The sequence below is a fragment of the Rhopilema esculentum genome, chromosome 2 (genome assembly GCF_057945365.1).
Source record: "Rhopilema esculentum isolate cy_ngs chromosome 2, ASM5794536v1, whole genome shotgun sequence".
Taxonomy (NCBI): domain Eukaryota; kingdom Metazoa; phylum Cnidaria; class Scyphozoa; order Rhizostomeae; family Rhizostomatidae; genus Rhopilema; species Rhopilema esculentum.
This window is the reverse complement of record NC_142816.1, coordinates 3,616,723-3,643,419: the sequence shown is the minus strand read 5'-3', so window position 1 is coordinate 3,643,419 and position 26,697 is coordinate 3,616,723. Positions and strand designations below refer to the sequence as shown.

The 26,697-nt window shown below is 36.4% G+C and overlaps 2 protein-coding genes across 2 annotated transcripts; both read left to right on the top strand.

Moving 5' to 3' along the window:
- The first annotated feature begins 298 nt into the window (after nucleotides 1–298).
- Nucleotides 299–10,299, top strand: LOC135695439 (uncharacterized). The gene is made up of 6 exons (XM_065214527.2): nucleotides 299–599; nucleotides 1,144–1,369; nucleotides 2,912–3,151; nucleotides 5,300–5,696; nucleotides 6,601–6,681; nucleotides 8,789–10,299. Exons 1-6 carry the CDS (start codon nucleotides 597–599, stop codon nucleotides 9,156–9,158), a joined length of 1,317 nt encoding a protein of 438 aa, XP_065070599.2. The 5' UTR covers nucleotides 299–596; the 3' UTR covers nucleotides 9,159–10,299.
- A 422-nt stretch (nucleotides 10,300–10,721) lies between these two features.
- LOC135695438 (histone-lysine N-methyltransferase KMT5B-A) lies at nucleotides 10,722–24,130 on the top strand. Its single transcript, XM_065214526.2, has 7 exons — nucleotides 10,722–11,640; nucleotides 13,379–13,488; nucleotides 14,161–14,327; nucleotides 15,321–15,340; nucleotides 16,241–16,377; nucleotides 18,299–18,447; nucleotides 22,163–24,130. The coding sequence occupies exons 1-7, from the start codon at nucleotides 11,332–11,334 to the stop codon at nucleotides 22,990–22,992; spliced, it is 1,722 nt and encodes a 573-aa protein (XP_065070598.2). The 5' UTR covers nucleotides 10,722–11,331; the 3' UTR covers nucleotides 22,993–24,130.
- Nucleotides 24,131–26,697: the final 2,567 nt, after the last annotated feature.

Sequence of the window (26,697 nt, the reverse complement as noted above, 5' to 3'; positions counted from 1 at the left end):
ATCAGTTTTTGGGCCTGCATTTTCTCATGATAGTATGGTGCCATATTTTGTTTAATAAACTTTTATAGAATAATCAACGTTAGCATCAGTTTCGAGGTCATTTCTACAATTTCAAAAGCCTTCACGTCCAGAAATCTTAGCCTTTGAAACGTATAGCATTCTCAGTCGCAAATTGCCTGTCGTTCTTCAAACTTATTCTAGACTGGGCAAGTCTTTACAACATTTAACAGTTTTTGGCCATTATTTTCAAGCCTCACTTTCGTTCGACTGAAGAGAGGCACGTGAAGTATTTATTTTTCTGTTTTCGTAAAAACCGTTAGCTACGAAATGCCACGGTGTGGATGATTTTATGACAGCTTATAATTCTAGATACAAAAAAATAATTACTGAAAGATAGTTTTTAGTTGCCTTGTTTCGAAATATTTCGTCTGAGGGCTTCAAATGGTGTCAAGACTGATGACCGCCGAAGCGTAGTGTTGTGCCTTGTGGCTTCGCTCGCGCTGACGACAATAAAATCGTGGACTGCTGTAAAATTTGGTTTCTTTAATTTTTTTTGTTTGGGAAACCTAGAAAACGAGGATAATTCAAGCTTTTAAATGGTGAGTACGACAAATAAAATCATTATTTTTCTGCAAGCTTCGACAAACCCTGATGGGCCTATCTTGTTCACACTTGCACAGCGCTACAGGCCTGAGGCCTATCGTCAAAGTTGAATCACTTTCTTGTGGAACCCCTACTTACTTAAAAATTATTAATTATTTTATTTATATTATTACCCTTTAGTTGTTGAAGGAATTTTGTTGCAAAATGGCCGTGATTTGATTTTAATTCATGATAATTTTTGAATAGAAATATGTTTTTATCTACAATAAAATATATTGTTTATGAAAATATCAAGCAGATGATAAAAAATTAATTTCCCCAAATCACGTATCATTGCTCTCACTTTAGTACCAAGCTCTTGGGTTGCACCTTCGAGGTAGAGGTGCCAAGTAGAATCACCTTTAGAGTAGATCAGAATAAGTTTGTTTATCAATAATTAGCAATTTATCTTGCAAATTGACCCCCCCCCCCCACCTGATGCACTTCTGCCTGGCCCTTGGCTCAAAGGTAACAGACTTATCTCTGAAATCTTTTTCTTAGGACAGTAATTCTGATTGGGACAGTTTGAGTGGGGATGAAGAGTTGGAGCCCCCATCTGTCAGTGTTGCTGTTGAATCTTCAAGGCAGATAAAACAGCCTCCTCATGTTGATTCTATAGAGCAACATGTTTCCCCATCACTGGCAAAAAGCCCACTGTCAAGAACAAATAAAGAACCCAGGGCACCACCCAGAACTGCTGAGAAATACAGGAATACTACAAATAGAGGTCAGTATTTCAGAAAAAAATTCTCTACCGGTGTGAATCAAAATTTGCTTAGAAAAATGTGGCAAGTTTAATAAAAAAGATACATACCTTTTGATTTGCAGCAATACACTAGGTGAGCAAAAGTATTGCACCACCCCCTCCCGCCAATAAATGGCCACAACGCTGCAAACTTTTTATAGCAAACCAAAATTCAAATAGCTAAAGCAAGTTAAATTAAAAGTTTTAAGATGACCTTTAGGGTGGGAAATGATGGGAAATTTATCAAGGTAAAGTAATGAAAATGAAAAATGCAAATATATCCTTTGATTCTTCTTATTTTTAAGCCATATCGAACACTGCGAAAACATTGAAACTGAGCTATGGCGATAGGAGCACCTGTAATATATTTGCAACAAAAAAGGTTTTTCTTGCACAAAGATTTCATTGAACTTGGAGATACTTACTTTTTGCTTGGTTACCCAAAACTGTTAATTTTTCTGACTCTTATAAAAGTATTTCTCAAAAGTTTTGGTCGCCTGTTTTTCGTCCTTTAAAAGGCCTAATTTTGGATACCATTTCGTAACATGTTGCAACAGAATACAATCAATAAAACATGCCAGTAGCCTATAACTGCCATCTCTTCCAGCCAAATGTGATGTTGTTTAGGGAACAAATGTTACAGCAATATGTTCAAAACAGCATTCCATCTCCTGTTTGAATGAAGATACCAATAAACAGTTCTGTGATAAACAGTTCTAAACAATGACCCACCAGTGTCCAAAAAACCCTCATTTAAAAACAGCTGTAAAAGTTTCACTTTTTGCTAAATTCAAAGCCAATAATGATCTTCTGGGACCACAAACACCTAAATGTGGTCTTGCCAAAGTTTATTCAAATCTATCATGTGACATTCAAAAGTAACCTCCTGTAAAAGTTTTTGATTGAATTTAACAAGTTTTACAAGGGTTTCAAGGCTTCGAGACTGTCCAATCAAAAATTTACTTTTTTGATATATTAGAAAGATATTTTTCTCAAAATTAAAATAGAAAGTATTGCCAATGGTTTTAAGTTTTGTGTGATTCAGTTTTAGTCATGGAATAGCACTTAATGGGTTTATAAAAGTGGTTTGAGTTTTGAATGGCATGTTGTTCTCAACGCTGATGCCATAATTATTTTGTCAAAGTGGTGCAATACTTTTGCTCACCTAGTGTACATGCCAAACCAAGTAACACTTTGCCAAAATAGTCTAAGATCTTTAAGGTAACAAATCTGGAACACATCACCCCATGAACTTGAAATATCTGACTATCCTGATAGCTGGTTGAACCAATGATTAAAATATGGGATGGTCGAACCAGTTAGAGTTTTACATTGATTTAAATAAATGTTAATTTGCTCATTTACTTTACAATTTCTTATATGGTTCAAAAATTTGCTAAGAGACCTAGCCCTTATGGACACCTATATGATCAGTTGTGGCTAAGGTTGCCATTGCTTGTATCCTGCTAAGATCTTTTCTTGATATGTAAATGTCTTAAATTGAAATTTATCTGGGTCTTCTAGAAAAAGGGGTCACTGTATTTAAAGATGTTGGAAACATTGAACCTGTTTCTGAAAGAAGTATCACCAGTCGCAAGAGAAGAGAGATACCAGACACTACGGCTCAAAATAACATAGATTTTCAAGAGATTGAAATGCAAGAAAAAATACAAAACAGAACTCCAAAGACAAGTTTTGCTGGCAAAGACAAGAGAGCAACCTTGATGGATGCAAATGAGAATTTACCCTATACAGAATTTGAAGGTAAGATAGAACCATTTAGATCTTAATTAATAATCAATAGCTTGTTAAGAATGATTTGAATTAAAAGCTTTTATTGCCAATACCTTATTGGGTATTCCTTTTGCTTTATTTTAGCTGCAAACCTTTCTTATTCATCAAACCATCTTTTATTAGAGTTTATGGGTTCTTGACAAGATCACTAACAAATTGAAGTCAATTTTTGAATTTGTATCATTTTAGCAAAAGAACTTGTTTTTTGAGTTTTTCTTTCAATTTTTCTTGAAACTGCTAAATGCACTAATTTTTCTAATTTCTTTTCTTTTTAATTTTTTATTTCAGCCTGAAATTGTTTTTATTTCAGTGTACCTGCAAATTTTATAGCTGCCCTAATTTTTGTTGGATTTCAAAAAAAATTCTTCTCACTTACTAAGACTGCCTTGTATACTGTTTGGTAAAATTTTCAAATGGCTGTCAAAACTACTAAGAAATTACAAGTTTTACTAAGAAAATTTCTAAAAGGTTTCCAATATGATGCATTTTTGGCAAATCTTTAGTTTGCAAATTGCAAGTAAGACATGGACTTATATTGGATAGGCCATTTCACAAAGCTCTGGTCTATTATAAGGATCTAGCCAGTGGCCTGGCTTCATTGCTAGGTTTATTGTAGAGAGACATAATAAAGATTCCTATTTTCCATTCCACCATCCCTGGATTCTTGTTTCTTTTTGCAACAGATTCAAGAAAGAATTTTCTATTCCCAGAGGCCCACCTGTCAGCAGGGTCTAAAGAAGTGTCCTCCAGCCATAAATCGATTGATTAAATGCCATTTTGGATTAATGAATATTTGAAATCTTGAATTTCAATTTTGACGAGTTTTTTGTCTGTATTCTTTGCTTTTTATTGTGGGTTTTCATTGATGGCATTTCTTGGCAATGGCAGCCTTCCTGTCTGGAGTTTTGAATGCATATGAAAAAATGGGAAATAACAGACACTTTTTTATTGGACGGGTGTAAAACGCAGCTTCAATTGATGGTATGATTTTCTAAGAAACAGGCTAGACCAAAGGATCAACGTTTTTGAAAGCTACTTTTCATCTTTTGGTCACTTCTGGCTTCTTCATCTCTTTCAAGTGGTATAAAACCAGAGAATAACTATTCAAAGGAGAAAATTCGATAAAAGCCTGCAATATTTTTTCTCAAGTAAGGCAGCTGCCAAAAATGTTTGGAAGTGTTTTTTGTGTCGGAATAGACAATTTCCTTAAAGTTACTTAATTTGTTGCCTATTAAGATGATTCTGAATAAGATGTTTCTTTGTCGAATACATCTACAAAAAATCTTCTGTTGTGTAGACAGAAGGAGGTAGTTTTCAGACTTCAACGACTCCAACGACCCCAACGACTCCCAACGGTTATAATCCCTACAGGCATATAGCTTGGTAAACGTCATGGCCTTTTGTTTCTGATTGGCCTATTTCGATCCACCACTGGATATATATATTTCCAAGATTAGAATCGTCGATCAATTATTCTGACGTTTTTTTCTAAGGAGTGTCAAACGAAAAGCTTTTTTATATTCAAAATTTTTTGAATTTTTGTACCGTACAAGATTGCTCTCATATTCCTTTGTTTTCTCTAAGGTACTTTCTTACTCAATAAATTTTCTAGCCATACAAGGCAATTTCCAACTTCCAACGCAATGAGTTTTGCCTGTCTGGCTCCAGCTTTCTGGCTTTTTGGAAGGACATCGACGCAGGGATGACGCCAGAAAAGAAATGCTGGGGGAGGAGGGGGGCTGTAATGTCAGAGTGCCGACAGTGAGTGAACCACCCACAAAGATGTAATATAACACCATTTCCGCTGTGGTAATTCTAGCTCAATAAATGAAAAATAAATTGAAAAAAAATCAAACAATAAAAAAATCACAAAGTGGAAGTTATGAAATTGCCGGCATTGCTTAAAATTTTTCAAGAATTGAAGTGCCGACGGGGGGGCTCAATGAATTTTTGGGGGCTCCTGCCCCCCCCAAGCACCCCCGGTGGCGCCAACCCTGCAGCTACTCACTATAAGTTTTTTAACCGTTCACAGAGTTGTTTTTGTCCTAAGAGCCTAGCCTTTATCTAGTGATTACCTTGTTTTTGTGCCAGGCAATGAATTGTTTTTGTTCTTTATAGCCTCAGACACATCACCTCGAAAAATGTCCACTGAGCTGGTGACGCGAGGAGCTATTCAGAACAAGCCCAAACAAGAATACGTAGTCCAAACTCCGCAGCCGAAAGAACCCGCTGTCAAAAGACAAAAAGAACCTGCAAGAGTCGTAAAACAGCCCTTAGAGACTAGCCCTAAAGCAGCAAAAAAGCTTCAAAAACCAGGACGTAAAAAGAAAGGCTCGGAAAGGCAGGAACATCCTGTTATAGTAAACGAGAACGCCGATAGCTATCTACCCGAGGATACAGATGTCGATTACTCGTGGAACGAACGGAACTATGGGATAGAAGAGTGGAATGAGACTGGCTATGAAAAGATTGTCGTTTTGAAAAGTGCATATGAGAATGGTCGTGTGGAAGAGCGGTCAGATCCTTGTTATTTCCGACATCATTTCCTACTTGCCATTTGTATATTTTTATCTAGATCTAATTAAGAAGTGTCGCATTTCCGTGTTCCTTTAAATCTAACTATAATTCTGTTGTCTTTCTTTGGTTAACCAACTAGCTCTCCATATCCTGAACTATTCGGTTTATCATCCTCGTGGCCTTAGCCTATGACGTCAGCTTTCCAATCTTTCCTGGAAATAAGAACCTCTTTTGCACTTTGTCTCTGATCATAAACCAAGTCTACGGTTATCCGGATGTATTTGAAAACGCAGATTTTTCGAAAAACTAGACTTTGGTAACCCAAAACGCTGTTTGCGTATAGACAGACGCCTTAGATAAAGAAAAAAATATAATTTCCAAAATCCGGAAATATGTGAACTGTGCCTTAATGAAAGAAACTCAAATGAATACTCGAAAGTCAGATTCCAGTTCCATTTCCGTCATGACACCAACTTCCAAACACGCGATAACCTATCGCTCGCTATGTCCATCACATTCAAAACCAATTTTAACCTTATTGAACATTTAACATTTTGAATCTTCCAAATAAATTTCTACCTCGCTTGTCAATTGAGTATTTTTGTCCGACTGGCTTGAAATTTAAAGGCTGGTTTAAAAAAATCGATAAAATATTTTTCACTTTTTTAAATCGTACAGGACACAAATGCAATGGAATTCGACGAAAAGGACTAATATAAAGACCAACATTGCTAGCTTTCTTCCTCTTTTTTCTTTTTTAGGGGAAGGGGGGGGGTGGGGTGTAAGTCTTAATTACGAAAGCTGCCCCTACTTAAAGGAAAAGCTGTTTCTAAAAGAAATAAAATGTTTGGTTACAGATATCGAATTTATCATCTTGCTTATACAATTATTTTTCGTTGCAGGTATCTTTATGAAAATGCAGTACGAGACTATCACAGTACTTTCATCAGCAAGGATGCGAAGCTACCCCAAGTCGCAGAAAGGTATGTTTTAGTCTTCACATTCAATGCTCATAGTCTTCACAGTCAAGAGACTTGGGTAGCTTCTACCCTGCTTCTTCGGCCTTTAGTTGATAATGTATACTACCTCTTATAATATATATCGTAAGGTCTTGTACAGAGATATGGGTTACAGTTCTTTGTTAAGGCTTCTTTCCTATGGCGTTTAATTTAAGAACTCTCAGAACCGAGTCACATATTTCCGCTGATCAGCTGTATACTCTCACATGTACCAAACCGTTAAGTTTATATAGAACATTGTGATCAACAGGCATGGATTACCGTTTCCTTTAAAGATTACTCTCCTTGTTCATTTTAACTATGGCTCTCAGATCTAAGTTTAACGCAGTATATGAAAACAGTAGATAAAAATGGTATTTTACTGATTTCAATGCGGCAAGCTCCAGGAAAAGGCTTTGAAGTGTGTATGACGTTATGTATATGTCGGTGGTCGATTTGATTTTAAAGAATTAAAGGCATTATATCCTGACACTTTTCGCTGACCATTTATATTTTCAATTGGTTGTTGCGTATCCAATCGGTTATTTTGCATTGTTTTCTTGATCATAAACGTGCTGAATTGCCTTTGGTTGACTGACGGGACATACTGCCTTTAATTGACTGGCCTGGATAAACGGTAGAATCTTTATAACACAGAGAGGAAGAACAACCGGACCCACACAGGCCACTACTGTAACCGCTCAAACCAAATTACAATATTTTCATGTTTATTAGACAGTACATTTCAAGAAATAAAAATGTTGCACGTTATTATCCTAACTGTTTGCTAAATTTTGTTGATCAGAGAATGAATAAATTAGAGCTAATTTTTTCTTTCATCATTTCCCTTGGGTCATTAGGTTAATAGATAATTTGGGTTTCCTATTTAACGTTTCTTAATCGATGTTCTGGCTTCCGTCTGATGGATGACGTAGAAGAATTTCGCCTTCAATATTTAATAGAGATATTATTTTGTTATGGCTGCCAATATCGTAGTCTGCTTGGCGCATTAAGCAGATTATTTTCCGCTTAAAACTGTTATTAAAATACACAGAGACGTGTTAAACAGACTTGCTTGGCATGCTTGTATGAGTAAGTAATAATGATTGTTGAAGTATGATATTTGACGTACAGATGATTTCTACGGTGTACAGGGCTTATATTGAAATGTATGTGAAAGAGATTAGTTGCGTAGTTACCTACATAAGTTCAAAGCCCTTAAAATTTTTTAAGTGTTCCTGTCTGTAAAAGATTTGACGAGACTCTCGGAATTATATCTTTCCTTTGGTATATGTGGCTTATAGACAGACCTCATTGAATTTTATTGTATCAAAAAAGGTTTTTAAAGTTGAATTGAACTACTTTTTCCAACTCTTTTCCTAAACGAACACATTATCTCACAGCCACAACATTAATCTGTCCATGCAAAAATTATGTAGGATACATCGACCGGTTTTATACTAAAACCCTTAAACCCGTGCGTTTGCTTCAAGAGTTATGGTTTCCTTTTGCCCAGGAGAAACTCCTGCTTCCTGCTGCTAGTGTGATTAAAACAGACACTAATTGGGCCAGTGACGCCGCCCCCCCCCCCCCCATTCAACATGATTTGGAAACTTTACGTCAAAGATAGGGTATTTTTGCATAAGAAATAGAAGTAAAAAAGGATGCCAAACAAGAAACTAGGCAAATTCGCTGCGACCTCCCCATGGCTCAAAAAGCTCAATATCCACAACAGTATTGGCCTAAAGGAACTCCAGCTAAGAGGAACGCTGGAAATGCTATCAATGTCCCGAAATACATTTTAAAAAAAAGGAATAGGCCTAAACTCCTTTTTAAACTTGAATCAAAAGGGAATAAGAAACACATGTCTATGAGGGTAGTCATCATCGTAGTTGCTGTCTTTATGGTGGATATCCCTTCAGATAGAAGTTTCTTATCCGGTTAACTATAACCGAACTCCGGAATGTATTGGTTGACCATTTCCCAGAGTAGCAAATATGATCCCGGTTCTAGTGTTAAGGTGAAGGTCACTGTTACTTTGATTTGCATTGAAGCCTTAATGAATTGCTGTGAGATGTTTTATCTTTTTCAGGGTTGAATCGTACACACAACGTGGCATACAGGAATTCTTTGGAGCATTGCAGATAGTCGTCGACTTCGCTGTTATATTCATAGTTGAACTGCTACGGTTTATTTTCAGACAGTTTGGCAGGAAGCTCATAGGTGGTACTGTTACGGTATTCGGAGATTCCTTTCTAAAGCCTGTTTTAACTGCAGTTTTCAATAATGTCGTACAACCGTTGTTTGTTCTTGTGTGGAATATGATGTTCGGCTTTCGTAAACTCTTAGATCCAGTGTTGGCTATAACGAAAGAGATTCTAAGCCAGGTTGCAATGGTTCTACAATCATTCAGGTTAGTGGAAGTGAACAGGTCGCGCGATAACTCTATTCAAACTGTTTAGATGCCATTTTCTAGAGCAGATGGATGTTTGCGTCCAGAAGACAAATAGCCAAAGAAAACACCAGTCTCAAAATCTGTAGGGTCACGGCACCATTAGAGATATGTGTATATATCTACTTGAAATGTATAGATATTTTTAAAGGGAAATATGTAGATCTTGGTAACCTTTGGGGTGACAGTTTTGCATATCAAGCTCTGCCTAAGGAGAGAGAAGCAGGAGGGCAGATTGCTACAAGCCCTAAGTTTAGGTTGAGATCTTTGTTTTGATTTTAATTAAGTCTAAATTGTGCTTAACTTGGTGCATTCTCAATCTGGCATTTACTTTTTTAAAGAAACTTAGCATATCTTTTTCCGTTTGTCGAATTTCTGTTTCGCCGTAGTAGCTGCTTGCAACCAATAAACTTGCAGTGACGGTAACTGGTCATGGAACCCTTAGGGGTCCTGGCCCTAATCCAAACATTGGTCCTGATTCTTTGTTTCATGCCACCTACTCCTTTCCCCATATCGACGCTTCAGCCTCAATGGCTTTTTAGATGCAAGCTAAGCTCAGTTATATCTTGTAGCTATTAACAATGTGTTCGGGTACCTTTAAGGTTGTATACTTTTGTTTGCAAATATTGAGGTTTTGAAGTAAGTTTTCTGTTCTGGAAATCAAGTTTGGACCTCCGATACATTTTAAAAGCAACTTTAGGCTCTAGAGTATATAGAAACTTCAATAATTTGTAAATTGTGCCTTAAAGATATTGTATTTAACTCGGGTATTAAAATTTTATTCGTCACGTTTGTAAAGTGTTTAAAATGTCACTGTTTTGTCTTTGAACACGCATTTCATATCAATTGGATTCTGTTCGTACGCCTTTAAAAGATATATTGCTTTTTTGAACTGACAGTAATCTAGAAGTTTCAATCAGACGGGTACTCTGGAAGTTTGAGGATTGACAAGAGACCCTTCAGTTGCAATACAAAGCTAGTCAAACTCTGAAATTGACTTTCTGATTTTCGAGTTCTTCAAAAACTGAAGAAGAATTATTTTGCCAAGATCCGGAATTTCTGTAATTCGGACACATCATTAAAATCATGCATCAGTATCTCCGAAATTATTTTTATCGTCGGTCGCGAATTAATATTCATGTACGCAAAGACCTCTCTTGTATTTCTTGTGTCGGAGGTTTCTCCTGTCTTACTTTTTTGGGTCTAAAAATCGACTTTTTAGTTACTGTGTGTGTAAACCGGAAAGCAGAGCCCAGCAGAGCTATCATTTTTAGCTGAAAAGTTGTTTTAGATTTACGGAAATATCGAAATCAAGGAAAGTTTTCCAAGAAGGAAGATGAATAACCAAGTAGCCTTGAAGAAACTAGCAGAATTGTCCATCCTCAGCCAAGGCCTAATGTTTTAATGATCTCAATTCTAAAGCATGATATTCTTCAGTCGGTTTTATTGGGGGTGGGGACGGGGTGGGGCGGAAGGGGAAGCACGTTAAAGTAAATCTCATGGCATTCAGGCATCGTTATTGACGCTTCCATATCTATACAAAACTATTTGAGACACTAGCCTCCGTAACTCCACAAACGTTACGCCTTCCAAAACAAACTAACATGCTAAAAAGCTAAAACCAGGACTGACAAATCAGGACGAAAGTTGACCCTTGGCTAAAAGAGGTCCGACTGCTACTTTCAAACTTCAGAGTTTTATGAATTCTTATTTACATATTGCTTCCTTGCTTCAAAATAACTTTGAGTGCCTTACTTGAAGATGTTTGTAGATTTTGAGTTAGGCTTGATATTGATTTTCTACATATGCTTAGGTCTGGCTACGCGGAAAAGGCTCCTGGCATCTCCAAGAAATTTGCCAGCATCATTTACCAATTTTATTGATTTGATGTTTTAACAAAAGCTGGTTGTTGTACATATTTACCTAGAAAGATATCGTATCTCAAGTAATCTCTAATGCTTTTCTTGACAATTCGATCCGCTCTATCCATCTATCCCTTTCTGGTGATGCCTGTCTCGTTCGCATATCTCGCGGGACCCGCGAGACCTTTGAAGCAGCTGCGGTCAAATTTATGCAACCGCCATTTCTTGCATATTGGATGAGAAGTGATTTTCGAGACCTGCCGCGCAAAAGGAGTTGAAATGGCACATTTCGTATCAAATTTACCCGAGGAGTAAGCCAGAATGGTGGCGAATGAAATGGAACGAAACTTTAACTCCCAGCCTGTTTGCTTTGCTCGTCAACTTGCATTTTATGATGATCTCGGAAGCGCAATTCTCGACACGATGCTGGGGTTTGAAACCCATAAAATGAATCTAGAACTGGTACCAAAGAAGCTGAGATTTGAAGACGTTTTCAACATCCTTGCCAATTTTAGGCGCCATGGAGAGGTCAACGAAGCATTGGAGTGTTTCTTTAAATTGCTAGGTGATTGGTGGACGCAGTTTAAGTCTCGCAAAACCCAGTCTGAATTGAGCTTTGCAAAGGAACATGTAAGGAAATACGCCATATTGTTCTGAGCTCAACCTGCTCCGATTATTAGCTCTATTGTGTTTGAACCAATCAGCGACGATATGAACAATAGAATCATGTAGGGTCCACTGTGACAATAAACAAAAGTATATTGTTATGAGTAGGCCAATGAAGTGAAATAAAGTTGTCTTGACACCAGAGCAGGCCTAAGATTATCCAGTATCACCTGCCTCTGACAACATTAAACCGTTTGTACATTAACCGATTTATTTAGGCCATAAAGTTTAAGTATTTTTTTTATATCATATTTAGAACATTTATTATTTTGTGCAACCAAAGATTAAGAAGAAACATTTGGGTTTGTCCCTAAAAATTTGCCAGTAAGGGAGCCTATTTTGTACTATATAAACAACATTAAATCAACAGATCAATAATTCAAGATCCAATCATAAAGTTTTCATGAAGGAAAGAAAGTCTGGCAGCTAAATATATCTTATGAAAAATTAAATCAGGAATTAAGAATTTTCTGTGAAGCATCAAATGCCAGAATGGAATTTGTGTTTCTTCTTTGCTAGCAGCTTCCATAGAAGACTTGATGTCAACATTTTGTAAAGTTGCAAAAAAAGAATGCACTAAGCTAAATCTACTCTGGTAGAAATGATAGAATTCATTTTTCCAAAAGAATAACAATTTAATGACGTATACATATATTATTGGTAACATAAAATTTAGTAACTCGTTTCTTCTTTTTTTTACAAATTTAAAAGTTCCTTATTAAAGCCCAAAAATACTACAACAACCCAAAGCCCAAACAACAACTAGATATTTGTAGAACTTGCTTCAATTTTGTCAGTTTATTCAGCAGAAATGGCTATTGGGTGCAGGAACCTAAAATCTTCAATTGTGTAAAATGCTTGCATTCTGATAAAATAAAGGTTGATATATATATATATATATATATATATATATATATATATATATATATATATATATATAATTTTAAATCATTTGTCAAAACACAACAATGTTCAGCCTGCTAAGTTTCCAAAGAAGATGCTTATTTTCTAAACTACCCACTTGAAGCTAAAAAATTGTTATAGAGATGCAGAAAAGGTACATTTTTCAGCAATCTGAAGATATTTTTCCTGCTGTAAAAAGCAGGATTTTAAAATCCATTTATATGTACCGCATTTTGCCATGTACATGACTTACCCTTAATTCCATGTTAAAATTTTAAGAAAATAGTTGTATAAAACTGTTTCTTACTTTGCATAAGATGCCCCCCATTAAGATGGTTTTCCCATTAATTCCTAAATTCACAATGTTAGATTTCTAACTACTTATTATCTAATGAGGTCTAGCCCCCCCCCCCCCCTCAGTTTGGGGATAAAGAGTTCTTGTCAGACTTTTTCTATTTGATTTGGGTGACTTTTTAAAAGTTTTGTCAAATTACCTGTAAAAATGCTGCTGTTTGAGCTAAGAGTGTGCAGTTATCACAATATTTTGTCTATAAATAATACTTTGTCATTGAAAGGAAACTATGGGAAAGTCAATGTTTCCATGTTTAAGAAGCACCCTTAAAGAAAGCCAATAGTATATAGTTGAAAAAAGATGTGTCTCAAACATGGCAAAATACAGTATATATTTATTTAAAATTGTCATCTTTAGAGCTATATATATGTAAATGTTTCATTAAATTGAATTATATGTATATATATATATAAATGTTTGATCAAATTTTGTAATTTTGTTTTGCAGATAATTCGATATATCAACATTTTCTCTCCAAAAGCTGGATTTGTGATAGTTCCATGTTTTCGTTACTCAAGTGATAAAGGTGGTGCTAAAGTTATAGTCACAAGAGACTGGTAAGAATCAGTAATTTTATGTAAACAATTTGATTTGCCAGTGTTGTTGTTAAGTTATTTTCATTGGCTAATGTGTAAAAAAGTTTGTAAAACTTGTAAGTGTGTAACAAATAGTTGAAATTTTTGAAAAAAAAATTTAGATGAACATAGTCTAACCCATAACCTACCATCTTGTAGTAACTCTGCTTGGCCATTTTGCATTCTTTTTTCTTCACATTTGTTCCTTCACATTCTCACAATAATGCATGTATGCATCTTCAAAAATCAATCAGAATATCAAAATATATGCCATTTTCTATTGTATACTTTTGTTTTGTCATACTATTCATTTCATTCACCCCTTAACTCGCCTTTCAAATCTTTTTTTCTCTGTTCAGAAAGTTAAGTTCAGTTCTTAAATGTTTGTTGGTTTCATAGTCTCCAATTTTCAATAGTATGATATGGATAAAGATTAAAGTAAATACTCAAAATAACATTCCCACTCTCCTAGAGGCCTAATGCATATGCTGGTATATTGAAATGTAAGTTTAATGTAAGTTTGAAATGTAGTTTGTCCAATTTTTATATCAAATCAAGCTATTCAAGAATTTCTGTCATATTTGTAAACAAAGCAATGTAGCAATCCCTTTATTCAGACCAAGCTATTTGCAAACTTATTTTGTAATATTTCAGGGACAAGGGTGAAAAGATTGTTAATTTGGAAGGCTGTATTGCTGAAATGTCAGTAGTGGAGGAAGAAGAACTATTGCGACCTGGTGTTAATGATTTTAGCATTATGTTCTCAACACGGAAAAATTGCTCCCAGTTGTGGTTAGGACCTGCAGCTTATATCAATCATGGTACGTATTTTTACAATAGGTTCCCCAATCTTGAATGAAATTTCTACATCATCTTTTCAAGAGTTTGCCTCAAAACTTTGCCTCAGGTTTACTTAATCCCTAGCACTGAAATGACTGGCCTTTCCATTTTTGGGGCTGTTCGTTCAAGAATGTTTTGTCTAATAGATATCCATGCTTTTTCTATTACTTGAAAAACAATTGGTTTTTTTGTTGTTATATTTTTGTGTCCTGTGCTCATTTTCATCTGCGCGAGAGAAGAATTTGTTACATGCGGCAGAGGAGCAATTAGACCAGATTGTGCCAAGCATAGCAGAAATTCTTTATTAGGCCGTATGCTTGAGAGAGAAAGTAAGAAAGAAGCAAGCACACTGCAAAATATCTTAAGCGAGCACATAACTGCTGAGGTTGCCCAATCAGTACTGCTTGCCTAAAGAAAATGTTACCCATGTTACAGCTTGCCTTTTTCAATCCACAACTGGGTAGATATATTTCCTAGCATAGAGTTTTGATCTATGTTCTGATGTTTTATACTCTGAAGAGTGTCAGAAAAAAGCTTACGTATGACTCAAAATGTTTGCTTTTTTCAAAGCCATTTTTAAGTTTGTTGATTGTTGGCAAGGAATATCAAAAATAAGACTATTCCAAAATTTCCCCTTTACATGAACTGGAATTAACTTTTTGTTTGTAAAATCTATGCTTGCCATAATGCATTTTAATATTATTCTTACTTAACTTGCCATAATATATGTCAATGATATTATAAATTTACTTGCAATAATATATATATGTTGCCAATATTAAAACTTTGCTTGCCATAAACATTCATGAAAATTACTGTTTTAGCAGTCTGTCAAATAGTTCTTGATGCTGCATAAGGATAGCTATTCTAATTGATGATCGAATTAAGAATGAAACTCAGAATAGCAACCTAGACTTGTTCTATCAAAGTGTATCATTATGTACATATGCAAACCTTATTTATTTTCTTTGCAGATTGCCGGCCAAATTCAAAGGTTAGTTTCATGCCAGCAAGATATGGCGAACTTCCTTGTAAAGTGTAGTTGCTTAAAAAGCTGTTAGACTGGTTGCTAAGTGTCTGTCTTTTGTGCTAAGGCTTTTGATTCAATGTCCTATTTCAGCCATTTTTGTTTTATCAAATTATTGGCTAAAGCAGACATTAATTTATTTTACCTGGAAATCATTTGTTGCATGTTTATTGAAGTAGGTCAAACATTAGTAGGAATGTTTATTGAGTTAAATTTAAATCAAAACTTTGTTGCAGAATGGTTTCCAAGTTCTCTATATGACATTTAAGGCCAAGTTACACGAAAGAATATTCAACAAGAATGATGATATTATTTTATTACTCTTGCTTGTATTCTGATGAAGAATTTTTCAAAGAATAATCTTATCACCTTGTTATCAGATTTATCACATTGTTAGAAAATTCTTGTCAAGAAAGAATAAACTCTCTATGACCTATTTATATGGTGGACGCCCCATTGTTTCCAGTCTGGGTGGTTGTTTAGGTCTACCTCTGAACAATATCCATTAGCTTTGGAAACCTTCCCAAGAATACAATAGAATGGCACTTTACTTCGTAATAGGGCCTTTATACCTATTTTAGTCACCAAGCAGATCAAAACTTTAGAATGGAAGGAAATGTTTAGTGCTAAAGTTCAAATTACCAAAAAAGTTTATCAAACAGGAAATAGTTTCTTTGCATTAAGAAAAATTTTAACTACCTTAAGTATAAAAATCGTAAACATTTTTATATAAATTTTATGAATATTTTTTCATTATGTACTAAAGATATTGTTAAGTTGTACTTTTCTTTGTTTATGGTAAAAGGATGAATGATGAAAGCTAAACATTTGAAGCAATTGATGATCCATCATTAATTTTCTTTGTAGTTCATTTCAACGGAGAGAAACAGGGCTTGTGTGAAAGTGCTTCGTAGAATCAAAACTGGAGAAGAAATCACCTGTTTCTATGGGGAAAATTTCTTTGGTGATAGAAACTGTTTATGCGAATGTCACACTTGTGAACGGTAAGTTGAATGCGCAATCAAAGCTTGCCTCACAGCTTACATCTTGGTTGATTCATATTTTATTATTACACACAAAGACAATGTCAATGCACATCAGCAAAGTAATATATTTTATTAATTACACTTAATATATTTTTAAATTCATATATGTATTTTTAAATATAGTCAAATACAATATAGTATATCACCCACCCATTGTCTTTGGGTGCTTTTCTCAAACAAGAAGCTCCTGATGACACCAGGCTGTCTGACAATGCACAGTGCAATCTGACTGTAGTTGGTATTACAATGTTTTTTCTTGGTTTTTTGGATGCAGCGCTTGATTTTTTCGGTATAGGATCAACAATCAGTACATCCTGGTTATTATCCTATTGCACCAAATTTGGAAAAATTTCTTCATTGAGAGGATTCTTATAAAGACATTCTTGTGTTTTACACGGAAACGAGATTTTAACATGAGATGGAGACCAAGCGTCGACCTGATAGTCATAAATCAGCATGATTAATACTCATAAATTAGTATGATCAATTATTTCAAGTAAAGGGTTAGCGTTAGGGTTTTGTTTAGGGTAAACTAATTACGTCATCAGGTCAAGCAGTATGGAAACTAGACAGCTCCCCCTAATACGCCCTTTTAATATTGATGTATTTAGATACTTCCCGGAAGGGTCGACACGTACAAAGCCACTGCGTCTATTTTGATTTAAAACGAGACTTTAGGATGAAATAGAGGCTGGAGACTCCCAACCTGCCCGTATTAAGCCCAATCTCCAATGAGAAAAAATACTGCGAAATGCGAAAAAGTTCGCGCGAAATACGTCTTAGGCATGCGCAGTGATCTTTTGCTGGGATTTCTCGCGAAGAATTTCTCTGCGAAAAAAAGTTAAAATGAGTTTAACTTTTTTCGCTTTTCGCTTGCGAAATCCTTCAACAGCCAATCATATTCCGTATTCCTTTGTCACGCTTCCAAACTTTATATTCCAATGTCATGAGGTCAACAAAAGCATTCAAAGGAATTTGTCGCGTGAAGTATTTCGCAGCGAAATTTCGCAAGACTTTTTCTCACTGGAGATTGGGCTTTATATCGATTTTCAGAATCAGCGACCCAAAATACTCGAACCTTTATTGCTGGCATGTGGTACAATATTTGCATAACAAAGAACCCTGCATACCTGTGCGCATGGGCGACATGCGTAAAAAATCATCCTGTTAACGCTCTAGGATGGTCTTTGAATTTGTTCTATATCGAATTGTATCGCAGCGTTGGGGATGAGATCGAGCAATGTCGTTCCTGTGTTTATTGTGCAAAGAGAGTTTAATTTATTAACTGTAAGGAGGGAAATAAAAGATTATGGTAAAAAAGATTGCCTAATTTTAATGACTGAAGACGAAAACTCAATTCCGGAAGTCTGACGGTCTTCTGTGCGACCTGTGCGACACCCTGTATCCGCCCTCACGTGATGCTTTCCATAAAACGGGCACTACCCGCGAATTACAGTTATATGTAACCTACCTTTGCAATGTTTTCATCACTTGTAAGAGTTGGGACTGAAGTTTTTGGTCTGTTTTTCGCCTGTCTGTTTTTCAGCATAATTTGACCACAGGGAAGATTTTAAGACCAAAGATGTTTGTTCTTTGTTTGGAGTTCTCTTTATTGATGAGTTCGCCGTAGTCGTGAAGTTGTATAAACTGTAACCACAGAAAAGTTTGTGGGACAGAGCTTATAGTCAATTGTCTGAAAGTCTCTGTTATGTATCAGAATTTAATCTATTTTTACCAGAACTTTTGTGAAACCAAACAGTCCTTGTGCTAAAAGTGTTTATCTTGTTCAAATTTGTGCATATCAGAATATTATATAAATATAATGTTGTTTTCATTATTGTAAAAACGAATAGCAAAGAACCTTTGCATTTTTACACAGAAGAGGCACTGGTGCATTTGAGACTAAAGGTAACAATGAAAATGATGATATTGGAAATGAAAATAAAGGTGATAAAGATAAAGAGGAGAAAAAATATAGACTAAGAGAAACAGACAAACGCTTGTCAAGAGTAGCAAAACTTTCTGATGGTGAGTTTTCCTTGATTTTATCTTGTTTTATTTTAACATTTTCGCCCTCGGAATCCTTTCCTTTTATAATTAATTCTGCTCTTTGTGTGTCGCTCATGAATACAGCTAGAAATAAAAACTTTGTCGTTTTTTAGAAGAATTATTCAATTCCGTAGGTTTTAATTCAGCAGAGTCGAGTTACAGTATACTGTATTTAATTCAGCAGAGTCAAGTCTAATACCTGAGTCATTAAAGATAAAGCACTGTAGGGACTCCTTTTGTTGTCAAATTACTTTGGGGCTCAAATGTCAATATTGCTCGGTTCCAAAGTACAGCTTTGTACCAGCTGTACCAGGTTCCAAAGTACAGCTTTGGTGCGAGGATTGCTCAGTTGTTAGAGGCGCCGACTACAGAGCCAAGGGTCCGTGGTTCGAGTCCCTGGCATGACCAAACTTTCATTCAGAGTGAGGAGGAGAGTTGTCAGCTCTCTGTAATTCCAGGTGTAGGAATCACGAGGTGTGGTCACATCGAGAGCAGAGACCAGGACACTGCTCGATAAGCATAGCTTCTCAGTGTCCTAAAAACTACCTTCGGATGCTAGGTAGCAATAAATACAATACAAATACATCTTTGTGCCTATGTTTCATTCAGCAATAAGCTTCATTCGTAATATCGGGACTAAGACACACTGTCACCGAGAACAGCATATGTTCACGTTTTCAAGGCGTAAAACGGTGTCACAAGGACATCGGACACCCGGCGTTCATTAACAAAAGGCTGTTTTTTCGTCGGTTTTTCTCAGAATCAATACACGACCAGCGTGCTTCCTCGAGGAATGAGCGAAAGAAACAAAAAGATTGAAAAAATGAATGAATAACACGAATTGGTTCTATTTCTTTGTTACAGATAAAAATATAAATCTTCTTTTTATGTTCAGACTAAGCCGATTGGTTTCATTTAACGATTGGTTGGTTTCAGTTTCGTATTGAGATGTTTCATGTGTACCATGTTTAACAAGAATCAATGAACAAGAAATTTTGTTAGTCTGCAAAAACGAAGCATTTTCAAGATATGCTAAAAAGTTTTGTTAGAAAGACAGTGGTCGGAAATTTTTTTTCCCAGCAGCCTGACTAATGTTTTTTATAAGAACCAGCAAATTAAAGTTCTGGCTAGCTTTTCTTGATTTTTCCAAACTTTGAAACTATTGTTCTGAATTTGTTCTTAAAATGTGAAGTTTTCAGCAGCGGAATCGCTGTCCAGGCCCCATTTGCCAACAAATGAGTCAGGCATCCATTATTCGCCACAAAGTTTGAAAATTCACAGACAAAACACCCCTAGATGGGACAAAAACCGTTTGTTGTTGAGATGGGAAAAAACCCTTCGTTGTTGAGATGGGGTTTTTTTTAAGTGGTCTCGGGACTTTGTTCAAAAGTTAGATTTTACAACTTTTGACCAATTTTGAGACTCGTGTTCTTGTAACCAGACTGTATACCACAGTCTAATATATCATATATTGAGCTTATTCAAATTCTCGTGATAAGAATATAACCAACCTTCTGTAGCTGCCTTGGCAAAATTTTAATGGGTTTTGTGATCTTGTCTGTGGCTGTAAAACCACAGAAAAATCTTGTGATTCATAAATGCCTCACTTTTGAAATGTAGCAGGCTCCTCACACGATCTCGTATTTCACGGACATAGACATAATTCATCCATCGGGTAAACGATACAGTGGACTCCGGTTCTAGCCAGTTCGCCTAAAGTCACACTACAGTGTTTACAGGCACATAAAATTTAGCCCCTAAAATATTCATTTTAGTCACGTTTGCGGTCATACTGTCAAAGTATTTTAAGCCTACATTTGGTGTGCTTTTAACCAGAGTCTACTATAACTTCATTTACCAACCTTCGCAAAGTAGGTGTAAGACAGAGGGGGCGTTGTACTCGGATATTGCCAGTGACATTCGTTGATAAGTTAAAAGGTATTATTTGAGTGCAATTGAAAGGATCTAGGCCTATCAAAAGTTTACAATACAGCAAGCCAGTTTTGACATCAAGGAGCGTATAGAGAAGAGCCTGGGTGCCATTGCTTTTGTCAAAAAGTGGGTATATAATTCTTCATGTTGGTCATATCTGCTTTGGAAAACTAATTATTGTTTAACAAATGGATGATCTCAGTTAGAGGTAGGTAAGCCCCCCCCCCCCTTTGTCTTCTCCCAAAGTATTATAATATTCACTGTTTCAATCAGTGACGGAAATTATGGACTTGGGACAGGGGTAACTGCCTCATCCCCAATTCAACATGACTCGGGAAATTTACATCCATAATTGGGTATTTTTGTGTGGGAAATAGAAGAGAAAAGGTAGCTCTAATAAGAAATATGGCAAGTTAATTGTGCTTGACCCAGTACTAAAAAAGCTTGATTGCTCACTTTTTTTATGAGAATATTATTTATAAGAATATTTAGGCCCAGAATCATTTTTAAGAATATAATAAGAATGTTGCTCAGCCGTCTCCTTTCTCAGCAGTTGCCTGTTTTGCGATGTTTATAACAGAAACTCTCAGGCCATATCACGTGTTTTAAAATACGTTTAGAATCGGGCGATGTTTCCCTAAAACCATACCATATTTGGAAAAGATAAGAATACTTTAAGAATATAGTCAGGCTCAAAACGAAAAATTTTTAAGAATATCGAAGCTGCAGCAAAATTAAAGTGTTGTAAAAGAAGAGTGTAACGCGGGTCTTAAACCCCATTCTCAGTATAAACCACTTTATTTAGACGCATCAGGACCGTAGCTACTATTGTTCTAAGGGGGGAGGGGGGTCATACCCCCAAAAATTATGAAAATCTGTTGTTACCATTTGTTTCAAATGAGCATTTCCTTTGTTCCTATTTTTCTTAGCAATAGCCCCCCTCCCCCAATAATTCTTTCCTTCCTAAGGCACTGCGCATAAATAGTCGCTAATTGGAATCAGTGGACACCTTCATGTCACTGCTTTCGAGCTTACTCAAGTGAAAGTGATAGCGTTTGACACTGATCAGCTGTGTACAAAGGTTGAGGGCTTGCCGGTGGGATGCTAAGCAACTCCAACATACTTGAAAGTTCTGTGGAATTAAAAAAAGATATATTGAAATTCCTTGTAAATCCCTGTCTGTTACACATGAAACAATTCACGTCTGACCTTACTGGAAGTTAAAGGAGGGTTGTTTCTTGAGATTTGAAGTTGGCTGACTGACCACATTAACTTGAGCATGCGCGTGAATCGTTACATGAAGTAACTCTATGTTTCACAGAAGCTTGGAAGTTGGCTATGGATATTGGAATTCAAAACACGTGGGAATGAAATGAGATTTGTTACATTCGATTACGTGGTTAGCTTATCTTTAATCGGCAGACAGATCGCAAGGATTTATTTAGGATAATTTTTCTTTCTAACGAAAACCCGTTCTACAAGTACCACATGAATTTCATAAAATGACTTAAACATGATCACAAATGACTTAAACAGTCGGGAAATAGGCTTTTTTACAAGCAAGTTCTTTAATTTATAGGTTATTGAATCTTTAGCTGACACAAGCCATGATCAGTTACGTGTTGTGAAAGTACACAAAATGTTTTGTACTCAAAAAGAGACTCATGTATGTACCAACTTAAAAAATCGAGGGCCCTCATTTAACAAAATTGTTTTAAGAATTATTTTCGTTGTTTATCGAAGCCTTTTCGTTTCCTTTTAGATTTATCCCCCGAAAACACAGAAGAACAGATGCCATCTCTCTGCAAGCCTTTTGAACTAGAAGATAACATATTCGTCAGGTTAGAACGTGTTATCAATGCAAGTAAGTATCTTTGCCCTCTCAATACTGAACTCAACTTTCCTGTTGACGGACCATTTAATAGCGAGGCGACTGCGAACAACGATCATAGATATTTCAAGGAAATTGAAAGCGATCCTTGTGAAATACCAAGAAAGAGACGCAAAAAGGAGGCGCTTTTAGAAAAACTTCCCGGCCTAAAGACTCTCAGATACTTTGAGTTGTTGCTTATTGATCGTGTGAAGCCAGTCAAAGCTCCTACCGTGAAACCAGCGAAAAGTCGATCAAAAGTTAAGGTAGACCCGGTCGCGGGAAAACCTGTAACTGGACGCGTTAAATACGACCGGCGAATAAAGCGCACCGGTAAAACTGTATCCGATTCTACTGAAAAATTAGCTATGGACGTACTTAAAAATCATAAAGAGAAAGAAATGGTTTTGGGGGCCAGCCGCGATACCAAACGATCTGCTAGGATCCGCGTTCACGACGTGGAAATAGGCGACGGCCTAGGTATTTACAAAGTCACGCCACACGGGTCTGGACTAAAGATCAGAATGCAGCGTAAACGAACACTGTCTAACGATTCCAGTGTCAACAGCGAGCAATTCGACGACAGCTGCGACTCGGATGTCCCGTCGACGGAATCATCTGATAGCTTTTCTTCCAGTCAAGATTCGTCGGTAAAACACGTGGAGAAATATTCATCGCGAAGCCGCCGTATTCAACGAAGACGATGCCCGTGTTGCCGGTAGGACACGTTGAGGCGGATCATTGTATTGGTAGTTTCACTGCATTGTTCTGGATGGGATCGTGTAGTGCTCTAGTCATCAACTGTATTATATATACTGCACAGCTCTGAATAATCGTGGAATTATGTTGTTTCTTTCTAAGAGAGTAAGCACAGTACACAGATATCCTGTGATCGAATTATTATTATTATTATTATTAGTCTGTAGGCATATCTCACAAGTGATTTTGGTAAGGTGTCAGCAAACCGCGCGGTGCAATGCCGCGTGATAACATGTTAAAGAAGCTTTAAGTCCTGGTTTAATTCGGACAGGATCTGCTGACTCAGTTATATCTTGTCTGAATCATAATTACAGTTCCGAATTTCGTTTTTTTCCTTTGCTCTCGATGTTTTATTTTATTTATTTGTTTTGAAACAGTTGACAAAAATAACGATAGTTCAAGGATTAAACGTCACTTTTCAACAGAGCGATATTTTTCAGGTCTCCAAAGGACCTTCCAATTTCACCATCACCTTCCTCCTCTCATCTTTTTAGCTATTGAGAAGTTTATGTATTTTTCAAACCTTCCTGTTTACCTCACTCCTTCGTTCCTTAGGGCTTTTTGGAAAACATCTTGTCAACTTAAGATGCATACCGTAAATGACCAACAAAGCGCATAGGTCCGGGGTAAGTGCCCCCTTTGGCCACAAGTTTTCATAGGACCCAGCCACAAATACCGCAAATCCTCGACTAAACTCTCCCCCCCCCCACCCTCAAAAAAGCACCTACCTAAAAGTTCATTCTCGCAAGTAAGCCCCTTTTCTAATATGCCCCCATGGGCCCTTATTCCAGGGGAACTTCAGCAGCTTACTTGCTTCCCCTCGAGTTATCAGGGGTTCGATGTATCGGAATTTTTGCTGTATAAATACTTATCATTTAGAATAATTTTCCTTATGAAGACCACAGAAGTCAATAAGCACCCAGGACTCGAATAAGCGCCTGCCCTAACTGCTTGCAAATTAATTATGGTCAATTACGGTAAGCAAACTTCACTATCTCATTCATTATCTTAAATGATAAAGAAGGTATTCCCATGTAAATTCAAAGAAACATGTATTAAAATTCTCACATTATGTTGTGTTTTTATAAGTTTTATTTCTGACGATACCTGGTTTTTCCGGCATTTGGTTGAGCATGGCGGTCACCTGCTAATTAAAACAGAACACGAATTTTTTGAGTGCACCAACATAAATGTTAATATCGGATTTTAATCTGCGTCATAGACCTTCGCTCTGTCGTCGGAATGAATTTTTTTTTCGGAGGGCTGCTTATTCAGTTAACCCCCCCCCCCCCCCATTCTGTATTTTGTTTTTATAAACGAAATAGAACACAGCTTTGCAGCCATTGGCAGGAATGATTCAAGTGCTGCAGCCCCTCGCTTGTTTCTGAGTCAAGTTAACAGTTAACAAGTTACATAAAAACAAAGAGTCAAGTTAACAAGGTATGTATGCAAAATTTTCTCATGACTGCGACCTGTTTACACGTCATGAGACCCTGTGTGTATAAGACTGCTCTCAAATGGACCTGCTCTTAGACAAGTAAGATTCCGTGTTTTGCTTCACTTTGCCTCCTAGAACCGATTTGGGGTAGCTCTATACTTTTGAGATCTTTCATACTTTATACAGGACACACTGCAAAGCCCCCATGCCCCTGAAGGGTCTGTTCTTATTTTGACTGATGTAAACAGGTTCTGTACCTGTTTCGCCCTTTCAGTGTGAAGGGGACGCGAGGGGGGTCACCGAGGCGTTAATACAATTTCTGGCTGAGAGTCGCGTGTGAAATGTACTGTTCGGAAAAGAAATGTAAAGAAAGAATTCTTTCATGGTACAAAATTTGAAAATAACTTTTAAGAAACAGCAAAAGTCAATACTAAGCTTTTCATGTCACACTTCACAAAGTATTAAACGTCAAGGATAACAATCTAAGATGTTATTAGAAAAGTAAGTTTGTTAAAGAACATATTCGGTCATTTCCAGATATTATATACTCTCAAGACTGTCAGGCGAAAAGATTTGGTGTGTCTCATAATGTTTGCATTTTACAAATGTAATTATAATATAATAAGCGAAACACTTCTCGACTTTATGTTTTTGTACTCTCTTGTGAAGAAATGAATCCTTGATGTTCTAACTAGCGCCTGCTATTTTCTCAAAGTTAAATTACTGCCTTAAAGTTAGATTTTTTATTTTGTAAGTTTGCTATATTCTGCAGCCGACTTTTCTTGCAATTTCAGAAAACAAATGACCAACTAGATCCGAACTTCTTATCGTCTCTAATTCTCTTTCTGGACGTTTTTAGGATTTGCACATTTGCCGACGCCATTTCTAGAATCCCGCCACAGCAGTAAAAGTTATTCTAGCAATGTCAAAATGCTATTTTTCTTATTTATCATCCTTATACTGTCGTGTGTCTTGCATGTACGATCGTTAACATTGCTTATAAAATGCTAATATCTGTGGTTTGATTGGTTCATACCTTATTGATTGGTTTAGACTAAGCTACGTCACTCATGAAGCATGTTACTTTTAAGAACCATAGAAATAGGATATATTGCCTAAACATTGATTGCTTCATTTATATCTGTATTCAGACCGCCTTTTTTTCTTTTCTTTATCTATAATTTTTATATTGATAAGCATTGTTTTTGGCCGCCAAGTTTCCTGAAGTACATGATAAACATGCATTCTCTGTTTGCTGTTGAATGGATGCCCACGTAAATAACGTTGCATATTCAAACTATGTTCAATAGAGGACAGGTTACTCTGCAGAAGCCCATATTGTTTTTTGATGGTTATCTGCTGTTATGAATCTGGTCTATAAATCTATTAATACCTGTCCGCTGTCGTCAATAAATAGGAAACTTTCAGTTATTTTTATTGTTGAGTACGGCTTATCGCTAATCTCATTTGTACCAGAGAAAAGGTAAAATTATTTCGGGCTGACGTAACGCGACCGTCGCGGACACCGCGGGAATATGGATGGGAGTATCTACGTTTGATTAGAACGTGGTCATGAATTGCACGGACTTTCAAAAAAGAATACTTTAATTTCTGAGAAAACCACACTAATAACGCATTATTGCAATGCAATGAAAAGAAATTATTTATCTTCATTTTCTGTGGAATTACCAAATTTGAATGAAGATCCACCCAACCGCGTTTTAGTATTCGGTGTAAACAAACTCTTGAGAGGGCGCATAGAAATAGCGTGCATTACTCCTTTGCTTATTTCTCAGGCATTTTTTACAGTCCCAAAATGTCTTCGCTGTTTTTATTAAACGTTTTCCATGGTCATGTTGATTTGTTTTGTAAGCAGTTTAAATCGTCGCAGCACAGAATCAGTTGTTGTGCAAAGTAGATTCTACCCGCCCTACAATTTCTCCTTTGAGTTACAGCGGATTTGATAGATTCGTTTTTGTACTCGTTATGATACTCACCGTGACCACTAAAGTCTATCGTGCAGGAAAGCAAGATCGGCTGGTTTAGAAGAGAGGGGCTTTGTTCACATAAAGAGGAGGACATTAGCCTGTTGTTTAAAGAAATGTAAGGTCACTATAGCCTGCGCGCAGACTCGACTGGTTTTCCCAGAGATGAATCTAGTTGATTGGAAATTTAGTTGATTGGAAATTTAGTTGATTGGAAATTTAGTTGATTGGAAAATTCAGTGTTT